The 12,183-nt window shown below is 51.6% G+C and overlaps 1 protein-coding gene across 1 annotated transcript in view; it reads right to left on the bottom strand.

The window, feature by feature from the left end:
- CCDC191 (coiled-coil domain containing 191) overlaps positions 1–12,183 on the bottom strand; it is a 177,775-nt gene that overhangs the window by 139,828 nt on the left and 25,764 nt on the right. Inside the window, exons 7-11 of the mRNA XM_063956784.1 lie at positions 10,587–10,740; positions 6,379–6,569; positions 5,811–6,048; positions 4,818–5,287; positions 1,868–1,971 (exon numbers count right to left, since the gene is read on the bottom strand). Coding sequence (XP_063812854.1) covers positions 1,868–1,971; positions 4,818–5,287; positions 5,811–6,048; positions 6,379–6,569; positions 10,587–10,740 — 1,157 coding nt within the window. The remainder of the gene's footprint in view (positions 1–1,867; positions 1,972–4,817; positions 5,288–5,810; positions 6,049–6,378; positions 6,570–10,586; positions 10,741–12,183) is intronic.

Raw genomic sequence — 12,183 nt, 5'->3', positions numbered from 1 at the left:
CACTGCCTGTCCTCACCCTGAATCACTGTGTCACCGCCTGTCCTCTCCCTGAATGACTGCGTCACCGCCTGTCCTCACCCTGAATGACTGCGTCACCGCCTGTCCTCTCCCTGAATGACTGCGTCACCACCTGTCCTCACCCTGAATGACTGCGTCACCGCCTGTCCTCACCCTGAATGACTGCGTCACCGCCTGTCCTCACCCTGAATCACTGTGTCACTGCCTGTCCTCACCCTGAATCACTGTGTCACCGCCTGTCCTCTCCCTGAATGACTGCGTCACCGCCTGTCCTCTCCCTGAATGACTGCGTCACCGCCTCTCCTCTCCCTGAATGACTGCGTCACCGCCTGTCCTCACCCTGAATCACTGTGTCACTGCCTGTCCTCTCCCTGAATGACTGCGTCACCGCCTGTCCTCACCCTGAATCACTGCGTCACCGCCTGTCCTCACCCTGAATGACTGCGTCACCGCCTGTCCTCACCCTGAATCACTGCGTCACCGCCTGTCCTCTCCCTGAATGACTGCGTCACCGCCTGTCCTCTCCCTGAATGACTGCGTCACTGCCTGTCCTCTCCCTGAATGACTGCGTCACCGCCTGTCCTCTCCCTGAATGACTGCGTCACCGCCTGTCCTCACCCTGAATCACTGTGTCACTGCCTGTCCTCACCCTGAATCACTGCGTCACCGCCTGTCCTCACCCTGAATCACTGCGTCACCGCCTGTCCTCTCCCTGAATGACTGCGTCACTGCCTGTCCTCTCCCTGAATGACTGCGTCACCGCCTGTCCTCTCCCTGAATGACTGCGTCACCGCCTGTCCTCACCCTGAATGACTGCGTCACCGCCTGTCCTCACCCTGAATGACTGTGTCACCGCCTGTCCTCACCCTGAATCACTGCGTCACCGCCTGTCCTCACCCTGAATCACTGTGTCACCGCCTGTCCTCTCCCTGAATGACTGCGTCACCGCCTGTCCTCTCCCTGAATGACTGCATCACCGCCTGTCCTCTCCCTGAATGACTGCATCACCGCCTGTCCTCTCCCTGAATGACTGCGTCCCTGCCTGTCCTCTCCCTGAATGACTGCGTCACCGCCTGTCCTCTCCCTGAATGACTGCGTCACCGCCTGTCCTCACCCTGAATGACTGCGTCACCGCCTGTCCTCACCCTGCATGACTGCGTCACTGCCTGTCCTCACCCTGAATGACTGCGTCACCGCCTGTCCTCTCCCTGAATGACTGCGTCACCGCCTGTCCTCTCCCTGAATGACTGCGTCCCTGCCTGTCCTCACCCTGAATGACTGCGTCACCGCCTGTCCTCACCCTGAATGACTGCGTCACTGCCTGTCCTCTCCCTGAATGACTGCGTCACCGCCTGTCCTCACCCTGAATGACTGCGTCACTGCCTGTCCTCTCCCTGAATGACTGCGTCACCGCCTGTCCTCTCCCTGAATGACTGTGTCACCGCTTGTCCTCTCCCTGAATGACTGCGTCACCGCCTGTCCTCTCCCTGAATGACTGTGTCACCGCTTGTCCTCTCCCTGAATGACTGCGTCACCGCCTGTCCTCTCCCTGAATGACTGTGTCACCGCCTGTCCTCTCCCTGAATGACTGTGTCACTGCCTGTCCTCACCCTGAATGACTGCGTCACTGCCTGTCCTCTCCCTGAATGACTGCGTCACTGCCTGTCCTCTCCCTGAATGACTGCGTCACCGCCTGTCCTCTCCCTAAATGACTGTGTCACTGCCTGTCCTCTCCCTGAATGACTGCGTCACCGCCTGTCCTCACCCTGAATTACTGCGTCACCGCCTGTCCTCACCCTGAATCACTGCGTCACCGCCTGTCTGATCTACCCCAGCCTCTGATCTGTACCTCTGACCACAGGATGAGGAGAGGATGCTCCGGTGATCTTCCTGGCAGTGGAGACGGTGCTTTGGGCAGGACTAGTATTTGAGTGTTCGGAGGGAAACGGCAAACTGTGGAGACACAATTGCAGATACACAACACTGAAACAGATTGCACGCCCCTGTAATATTATTTCACTTCTGCCTCTCACGTTATCTGGTGCCGTGTTCTGTCCCATGGCCACACAGAGCGCACTAAACACGCTGTGGCGCTGACATACAATGTAAGCCGAACCCTAAGTGTATCTAAGAGAGGGATTGAGCCCTGGAGAAAAGCAATGACATGCAAGCGACCAGGAATATCTGAGAATAAAGATTATTGGCATATTATTCTGTAACATTCCCGTTCCTGACAGAAGAGGGCGCCACACGCTTGGATCAGTGTTCACTGTAGGTACAGGGGCCCGATCAGTGAGGAGGACAAGCACAAAATAGCACATGTAGAGCTACAGTAGCTGTAGTGGTACAGTCTCCAGTTAGGCCCCTGCACTTAATGTCATGTCTAACACAATGTCTAATCATGTGCCGCCACCTTGAGGCACGAATGTGCACTGCCTCGGGGTCTCCAGCTATAGAGTGAGATCTGTCTGACTGATTTAAGCCTCTCTCAGACACGAGCGTACCCCTATTTCATATAACAAGAAGTCACATTGTAATGTTTCCCTATACTGCCCAGAAACATAAATATTTATTACATATAGGGACTATGGAGCCTATATAATAACACGGTGTCATGTACACAAGTATGATAGAAGTCTCGGGAGCTATCACAATTTATTCTCCAGAGGTTACTGCGCCGTCGCAGCTGTGCGCGGAGATTATGCCGCACACATGATGCAGCAATGGGAGCAGGAAGCGGTTTCTGACACGGTCACAAGTGACCTCCTCCGGGGTGACCGCCCTGAGTCCTTGCTTAGCCTAGAGCACAAGTTCTCAAACTTGGGGTGCAATTCAGATCAGTTTCTCAGACATGTGGGGAGAAGCTCAGGCCAGGGCTAGTCCGCCCGCATGTCTGGCTCTGCGCCCCCCCCCCCCCCCGCACACGTGCAAAAGCATCACACGGCGAGTAGCTCCTGGCCTGCGCAACTCTTTAGCGCTGGCAGGCGGTTACCTGCTGCGCTGCGTGTGATGTCATGCAGCCGCCGTGGCCCGCCCCTGCAATGGTCCGGACATGCCTGCGTTGTCCGGACCGCGCCCTGCCAACGGCGATCTAACGCCATTGGCACGCCCCCTCCAGCCACGCGACCACCTCACAGCCCTGAGGTGCTTTTAGCATCTCACTGGGCTCCCAGTGCGCATGCGCACTCGCAAAGGGCTTCAGCGTGTGATCGCTGCCGCTGCAACGATCCAGTCTGAATTAGGCCCCGGGTAATATAACATGATGCCACATGATAATGGCATCTGAGCAAATGTATCCGAATTGAGAGCTAACTTACCTGAAGATACCCCCGGGATCTCCAAATGGCAATACAGAGACCAGCATACCCTCCAAACACTGGTCCCATCCATGCCCCTCATACTAACAGAACAAAATGTAAGTTGCTCAAATCAATTAGGAAGTACAATTCAGGTGCATGAAAGGGAGGGGGTAGTCTGGCTAGAAATACATTGGGGATAAACCCCTGGTGTCCCCCAGCACACCGAGCTGTACCTGTACCAAGACATGAAAGACTATATATATATACATATAATAGAAATCCAGAGGTCTTAGTTACATACAGTTTGCAAACGTCTTGGTACAGGTACAGCTCGGTGTGCTGGGGGACACCAGGGGTTTATCCCCAATGTATTTCTAGCCAGACTACCCCCTCCCTTTCATGCACCTGAATTGTACTTCCTAATTGATTTGAGCAACTTACATTTTGTTCTGTTAGTATGAGGGGCATGGATGGGACCAGTGTTTGGAGGGTATGCTGGTCTCTGTATTGCCATTTGGAGATCCCGGGGGTATCTTCAGGTAAGTTAGCTCTCAATTCGGATACATTTGCTCAGATGCCATTATCATGTGGCATCATGTTATATTACCCGGAAGGGTTGTTATTATTATTATTGGTACCTGGGGTGGGTCTGGGGTGCGGTTCCCCCTGGATTGGTGGGGCTGGGCTGCTCTGGGGTAGCACACTGCGAGATCTTATTTAGCACCCCCTTAACACATTTATTAATCCTTCTGGTCTTTTAATTACACTCTCACTAGTATATTAATTTTTGTATAGAGATTTTGTTTTCCTTTTATTAACTCATACTAACACTTTACCTTCTCGCTTTGTGCTGCCCTGGGGTAGCTGGCCTTTGCCGGTTTGGGGGGTCCTGCACCCCGGGCCCAGACCTACAGTTAGGGACCACCAGCATCAGAGGAGCCTTGTCGGGCCTGGTGGCTTATCATACGTTTGCAAACTGTATGTAACTAAGACCTCTGGATTTCTATTATATGTATATATATATAGTCTTTCATGTCTTGGTACAGGTACAGCTCGGTGTGCTGGGGGACACCAGGGGTTTATCCCCAATGTATTTCTAGCCAGACTACTCCCTCCCTTTCATGCACCTGAATTGTACTTCCTAATTGATTTGAGCAACTTACATTTTGTTCTGCTAATCACAGAATCACAAGTGAAATAATTAGCTCCACCTGTGGACCTTTTAAAATGTGTCTGTAATAAATACACCTGTTCACCTGCTGGTTTACCTGGAAAACATTGACCGTTTGGGGTCCTGAGGACCGAGTTTGAGAACCTGTAGCCTAGAGGAATCAGCTATGCGAGGCACCACTGCCAGGTCATTCCCACATGGGCCTAGTCCTGACCTCTGCTGTCATTTCATGTAACGACACTCCATTACAGTTTATGTCACATTCCCTGACCATCACCACTGAATAAGGAAGGGTGAGGATTAGGTTGGCTTACAGCCATCAGTCATACCTACAAGGTGCCTCCTGTTTCCGATGAGAGGGACCCTCCATTGATGGGTCACCTCCTGCCCTGTGCATCCCATTGTGTGTAATGACTTGTGCGGACAGTTCTGCGGTCACAGCGCTGGCTCGCTTGGCTTCCTGCTTGCAGATCATCAGCCTCTGGTTCTCCATCAGACCCAGGATCATCTGTTTCTGCTCCTCCAGCTGCCTCCTCTGCTCTTCAATCATCTCCTTCTGGAAGAGGTGTCGGTTCTCAAAGTTCTCCCCACTGGAAGCGGGTTTCCCCTGGTGGCCTGATCTCTGGGGTGTCTTCGGGGTATGCAGACGGTGCTGCTCCAGCTCATCGGATGTGAGAGCCGCGTGTTGCCGCGTCACCTGCCAGGCATGCCTGGGAGCCGATGTTACCTTCTCTGGGGGGTTCCTGTGAAGGATGACAGGGGTTCTAGAATCGCTGGCTACACTTCGGGTCTCTTCCACCTGCAATACAATAGGAGAAGACTATGTAAAGTGCCTCAGGGGTTGTCCAAACCTCTATTTCCCCTACTACATCTGCCTCATGAATGAGGAGGGTCCACACCCCAGGAAGCCCACCATAAATGTCATCTGAAGCCGGCCACTGATCACGCTGGAGGAGTAAATCCCTCTAGTCCCTCACTATAGAGATCTTTAGGAAAGATCGAGCCCTCCTGAACTGCAAGCTCACTCTGTGATGAACCCGACTTCAGGTGACGTAGACTTGACGTTTATTTGGAGGGTTGGGAAAACTGAACTTTCCTTTAAGGAGATTGTGGAAGCGTAAGAGGATTAAAATTTGAGTGCCCTCACTGTACACTCCAGAAAACATCAACATTGACCCTGTTGACCTAATGTCTGTCTAACATATGGTGTCTATCTATTGACTGTCTAACTAGACACTGTCTATCTATCATCCGGATACCATGTGGGTCCAGGGGCTGAAGTCGCTGACTACTATATATTAAGGTAATACAGGAGGGCTCACCACTTTCTCGGTGGTTTCACTGGCGCCATTATTCAACTCCATCTGATTCTCACTTCTCGGTTTGGGGCTCCCGAGAGACGATGCCGCGTCCAGTAGAGCCGCCATCTTCCTTTTAGTCTCCTCTTTCCGAGCTTCCAGCTCCCTCTTCTCCTTTTCCGCTCTACAGTAAAGCTGCCACTCTGTCAGGCAGTGACGCAGGAGCCGCTTCTGGTAACACTCTGCCGCCACCTGCTGTTTCCTGGGGACGACCCATAGGAGACGAGTGGTGGGTGGTATATAGGCGATGTTAGACATATGTGCATACATGGCATCTCTCGCATTGCGACCACTGATTTTTTACGACACAGCAAGATCAATATTTCTGTGACTTTAATCATGAAATATGAAAGTTGTGGATTTCTGATTAAAATAAATAAACGAAAACACTTAGTTTTCCTAGAATGTATAACCCAGTATCCTTTCTCCATAACAAGGACTCATTTAGTAGGGATTGTCACACTGCGACTGGGAGAATTACTGGTGACGTTACTGTTTTAGACTATAAATGTGCTGCAACTGCCAAAAGTACCTGTTTTGGTCCCTCAGTTCCACCTCCATTTGCTGAGTCTCCCGTTCCAGCTTTCTTGTCCATACATGGTGCCTCCAAGCACGGAATGTCCTCTGCTGATGCTTCCAGTCGGCCAGAGCCCGAGCCTTGCCCATCTTCACCCTGCGCTCTAGAACCAGCTTATACCAGATGGAGAAGTGCTTCTGGAGGCACTGTGAGGACAGGAGACAGAACACGCAGAGAAAAGCAGAGATCAGTGGAGATTCCTATGAGAGGGAAAAGTCCAGCCAAGTACCACAGATAGTAGACTAATCCCCATATGTGAGCGTGCAGGTAATTGGCCAGTCTACCTCCTTGGCCACACTTAGAAAGGCTATGTCTAGGCCATATGACCAAGTTGTTTTTGTTTTAACAAATCAGCAGGGACAGCATAGAATCTGGTCAGCCGGTGACTCAGTGGCCACACAATTTATTAGTATGCCCGATGCATAATAACGGGGTAGAACAGTAATTGATGGAAGTTGGGGGCCACAAATAAAGTAATAGTGAGCCCTACAGAACAGATTATGTGGAAGCCACTATATACATCTCATGTTAAACTACATGATTCCTAATTGTAATAGCAAAAATAATCCCAAAACCAATAGCAATGGACAGTCTGTAGTCTGAAGATTTCCCAGTATTCGTAGCAACCTCTCACCCTATGCGGAGTCACATCCAGAGTAACAGTCTCTCACCCTATGCAGAGTAACAACCTCTCACCCTATGCGGAGCCACATCCAGAGTAACAGTCTCTCACCCTATGCGGAGTCACATCCAGAGTAACAACCTCTCACCCTATGCGGAGTCACATCAAGAGTAACAACCTCTCACCCTATGCGGAGTCACATCCAGAGTAACAGTCTATCACCCTATGCGGAGCCACATCCAGAGTAACAGTCTCTCACCCTATGCAGAGTAACAACCTCTCACCCTATGCGGAGCCACATCCAGAATAACAATCTCTCACCCTATGCGGAGTAACATCCAGAGTAACAGCCTCTCACTCTATGCGGAGTCACATCCAGAGTAACAACCTCTCACCCTATGCGGAGTCACATCCAGAGTAACAACCTCTCACCCTATGCGGAGCCACATCCAGAGTAACAATCTCTCACCCTATGCGGAGTAACATCCAGAGTAACAACCTCTCACCCTATGCAGAGTCACATCCAGAGCAGCAACCTCTCACCCTATGCGGAGTCACATCCAGAGTAACAGCCTCTCACCCTATGCGGAGTCACATCCAGAGTAACAACCTCTCACCCTATGCGGAGTCACATCCAGAGTAACAACCTCTCACCCTATGCGGAGTCACATCCAGAGTAACAACCTCTCACCCTATGCGGAGTCACATCCAGAGTAACAGTCTCTCACCCTATGCAGAGTAACAACCTCTCACCCTATGCGGAGCCACATCCAGAGTAACAGTCTCTCACCCTATGCGGAGTCACATCCAGAGTAACAACCTCTCACCCTATGCGGAGTCACATCAAGAGTAACAACCTCTCACCCTATGCGGAGTCACATCCAGAGTAACAGTCTATCACCCTATGCGGAGCCACATCCAGAGTAACAGTCTCTCACCCTATGCAGAGTAACAACCTCTCACCCTATGCGGAGCCACATCCAGAGTAACAATCTCTCACCCTATGCGGAGTAACATCCAGAGTAACAGCCTCTCACTCTATGCGGAGTCACATCCAGAGTAACAACCTCTCACCCTATGCGGAGTCACATCCAGAGTAACAACCTCTCACCCTATGCGGAGTAACAGCCAGAGTAACAACCTCTCACCCTATGCGGAGCCACATCCAGAGTAACAATCTCTAACCCTATGCGGAGTAACATCCAGAGTAACAACCTCTCACCCTATGCGGAGTCACATCCAGAGCAGCAACCTCTCACCCTATGCGGAGTCACATCCAGAGTAACAGCCTCTCACCCTATGCGGAGTCACATCCAGAGTAACAACCTCTCACCCTATGCGGAGTCACATCCAGAGTAACAACCTCTCACCCTATGCGGAGTCACATCCAGAGTAACAACCTCTCACCCTATGCGGAGTCACATCCAGAGTAACAGTCTCTCACCCTATGCAGAGTAACAACCTCTCACCCTATGCGGAGCCACATCCAGAGTAACAGTCTCTCACCCTATGCGGAGTCACATCCAGAGTAACAACCTCTCACCCTATGCGGAGTCACATCAAGAGTAACAACCTCTCACCCTATGCGGAGTCACATCCAGAGTAACAGTCTCTCACCCTATGCGGAGTCACATCCAGAGTAACAACCTCTCACCCTATGCGGAGTCACATCCAGAGTAACAACCTCTCACCCTATGCGGAGTAACAGCCAGAGTAACAACCTCTCACCCTATGCGGAGCCACATCCAGAGTAACAATCTCTCACCCTATGCGGAGTAACATCCAGAGTAACAACCTCTCACCCTATGCGGAGTCACATCCAGAGCAGCAACCTCTCACCCTATGCGGAGTCACATCCAGAGTAACAGCCTCTCACCCTATGCGGAGTCACATCCAGAGTAACAACCTCTCACCCTATGCGGAGTCACATCCAGAGTAACAACCTCTCACCCTATGCGGAGTCACATCCAGAGTAACAACCTCTCACCCTATGCAGAGTCACATCCAGAGTAACAACCTCTCACCCTATGCGGAGTCACATCCAGAGTAACAACCTCTCACCCTATGCGGAGTCACATCCAGAGTAACAACCTCTCACCCTATGCAGAGTCACATCCAGAGTAACAACCTCTCACCCTATGCGGAGTAACAGCCAGAGTAACAGCCTCTCACCCTATGCAGAGTAACAACCTCTCACCCTATGCGGAGTCACATCCAGAGTAACAACCTCTCACCCTATGCGGAGTAACATCCAGAGTAACAACCTCTCACCCTATGCGGAGTAACATCCAGAGTAACAACCTCTCACCCTATGCGGAGTCACATCCAGAGTAACAACCTCTCACCCTATGCGGAGTCACATCCAGAGTAACAATCTCTCACCCTATGCGGAGTCACATTAAGAGTAACAACCTCCCACCCTATGCGGAGTCACATCCAGAGTAACAACCTCTCACCCTATGCGGAGTCACATCCAGAGTAACAGCCTCTCACCCTATGCGGAGTCACATCCAGAGTAACAACCTCTCACCCTATGCGGAGTCACATCCAGAGTAACAATCTCTCACCCTATGCGGAGTCACATCCAGAGTAACAACCTCTCACCCTATGCGGAGTCACATCCAGAGTAACAACCTCTCACCCTATGCGGAGTCACATCCAGAGTAACAGCCTCTCACCCTATGCGGAGTCACATCCAGAGTAACAACCTCTCACCCTATGCGGAGTCACATCCAGAGTAACAACCTCTCACCCTATGCGGAGTAACACCCAGAGTAACAACCTCTCACCCTATGCGGAGTAACACCCAGAGTAACAACCTCTCACCCTATGCGGAGTCACATTCAGAGTAACAACCTCTCACCCTATGCGGAGTAACACCCAGAGTAACAACCTCTCACCCTATGCGGAGTAACACCCAGAGTAACAACCTCTCACCCTATGCGGAGTCACATTCAGAGTAACAACCTCTCACCCTATGCGGAGTCACATCCAGAGTAACAACCTCTCACCCTATGCGGAGTCACATCCAGAGCAACAACCTCTCACCCTATGCGGAGTCACATCCAGAGTAACAATCTCTCACCCTATGCGGAGTCACATCCAGAGTAACAACCTCTCACCCTATGCGGAGTAACACCCAGAGTAACAACCTCTCACCCTATGCGGAGTCACATCCAGAGTAACAACCTCTCACCCTATGCAGAGTCACATCCAGAGTAACACCCAGAGTAACAACCTCTCACCCTATGCGGAGTCACATCCAGAGTAACAACCTCTCACCCTATGCGGAGTCACATCCAGAGCAACAACCTCTCACCCTATGCGGAGTCACATCCAGAGTAACAACCTCTCACCCTATGCGGAGTCACATCCAGAGTAACAACCTCTCACCCTATGCGGAGTCACATCCAGAGTAACAACCTCTCACCCTATGCGGAGTCACATCCGGAGTAACAACCTCTCACCCTATGCGGAGTCACATCCAGAGCAACAACCTCTCACCCTATGCGGAGTAACACCCAGAGTAACAACCTCTCACCCTGTGGTTTTCGGCATAGACCTGGCTGAGCAGCTCCTGGATCTTGGCGTGTTTCTCCAGTCTCCTCCTCTCTGGCTCATGTTCCCGGCCGCCTGGTGGTGTGTGGAGTCTCTCCAGTGCCCTCTTATTCTCCAGCTCCTGCCTCTCCCACTCTCTAAGAACAAGCAGTAAATGGGAGACATCAGAAGAAGCTCATCCTATTCTGCAGGCTATCAATGCATTAGGGACTACAGCCATCACAGGGGCATTCAGACAGCCGCTAGGTGTAAGCTTATCGAGTCCCAGTGCAGGAAACAGAAGGGCCAGTGTCACAGGTCCTACCCCTTATTATGGCACTGGTATCACCATCAGTGGGAGTAAGGCTTTCAGTCATCGGAGGGAACGTGTGGGTATTACAATTAATAATTATTTCTCTGACGTCCTAGTGGATGCTGGGAACTCCGTAAGGACCATGGGGAATAGCGGGCTCCGAAGGAGGCTGGGCACTCTAGAAAGATTTATGACTACCTGGTGTGCACTGGCTCCTCCCACTATGACCCTCCTCCAAGCCTCAGTTAGATTTTGTGCCCGGCCGAGGTTGGATGCACACTAGGGGCTCTCCTGAGCCCTTAGAAAGAAAGTATAGAATTAGGTTTTTTATTTTCAGTGAGACCTGCTGGCAACAGGCTCACTGCAGCGAGGGACTAAGGGGAGAAGAAGTGAACTCGCCTGCTTGCAGCCGGATTGGGCTTCTTAGGCTACTGGACACCATTAGCTCCAGAGGGATCGACCGCAGGCCCAGTCCTTGGTGTTCGGTCCCGGAGCCGCGCCGCCGTCCCCCTTACAGAGCCAGAAGCAAGAAGAGGTCCGGAAAATCGGCGGCAGAAGACATCAGTCTTCACCAAGGTAGCGCACAGCACTGCAGCTGTGCGCCATTGCTCCTCACACACACTTCACACTCCGGTCACTGAGGGTGCAGGGCGCTGGGGGGGGGCGCCCTGAGAAGCAATAATAACACCTTGGCTGGCAAAAATACCACAATATATAGCCCCAGAGGCTATATATGTGGAAAATACCCCTGCCAGAATATAGGAAAAAGCGGGAGAATAGTCCGCGGAAAAGGGGCGGAGCTATCTCCCACAGCACACTGGCGCCATTTCTCCTTCACAGATCCGCTGGAAGGAAGCTCCCTGGCTCTCCCCTGCAGTCTACACTACAGAAAAGGGTAAAAACAGAGAGGGGGGGGCACTAAATTTAGGCGCAGTATAAATTATATAAAAAAGCAGCTATTAGGGACATAACTCAGTTAGTCCCTGCATTATATAGCGCTCTGGTGTGTGCTGGCATACTCTCACTCTGTCCCCCCCAAAGGGCTTTTGTGGGTCCTGTCCTCAGTTGGAGCATTCCTTGTGTGTGTGCGGTGTGTCGGTACGGCTGTGTCGACATGTTAGATGAGGATAATGATGTGGAGACGGAGCAGATGCCTTTAGAAGGGATGTCACCCCCTGCGGGGCAGACACCTGAGTGGTTGAGCTTATGGAAAGAAATGAGTGCACGTATAGACTCCTTACATGAGAAATTTGACGACATGCAAATGTGGGACAGCCGACTTCTCAGC

Source organism: Pseudophryne corroboree, chromosome 2 (assembly GCF_028390025.1).
Source record: "Pseudophryne corroboree isolate aPseCor3 chromosome 2, aPseCor3.hap2, whole genome shotgun sequence".
Taxonomy (NCBI): Eukaryota; Metazoa; Chordata; class Amphibia; order Anura; family Myobatrachidae; genus Pseudophryne; species Pseudophryne corroboree.
The sequence above is the reverse complement of the archived record's forward strand: the minus strand, read 5'-3'. Positions and strand labels throughout refer to the sequence as shown.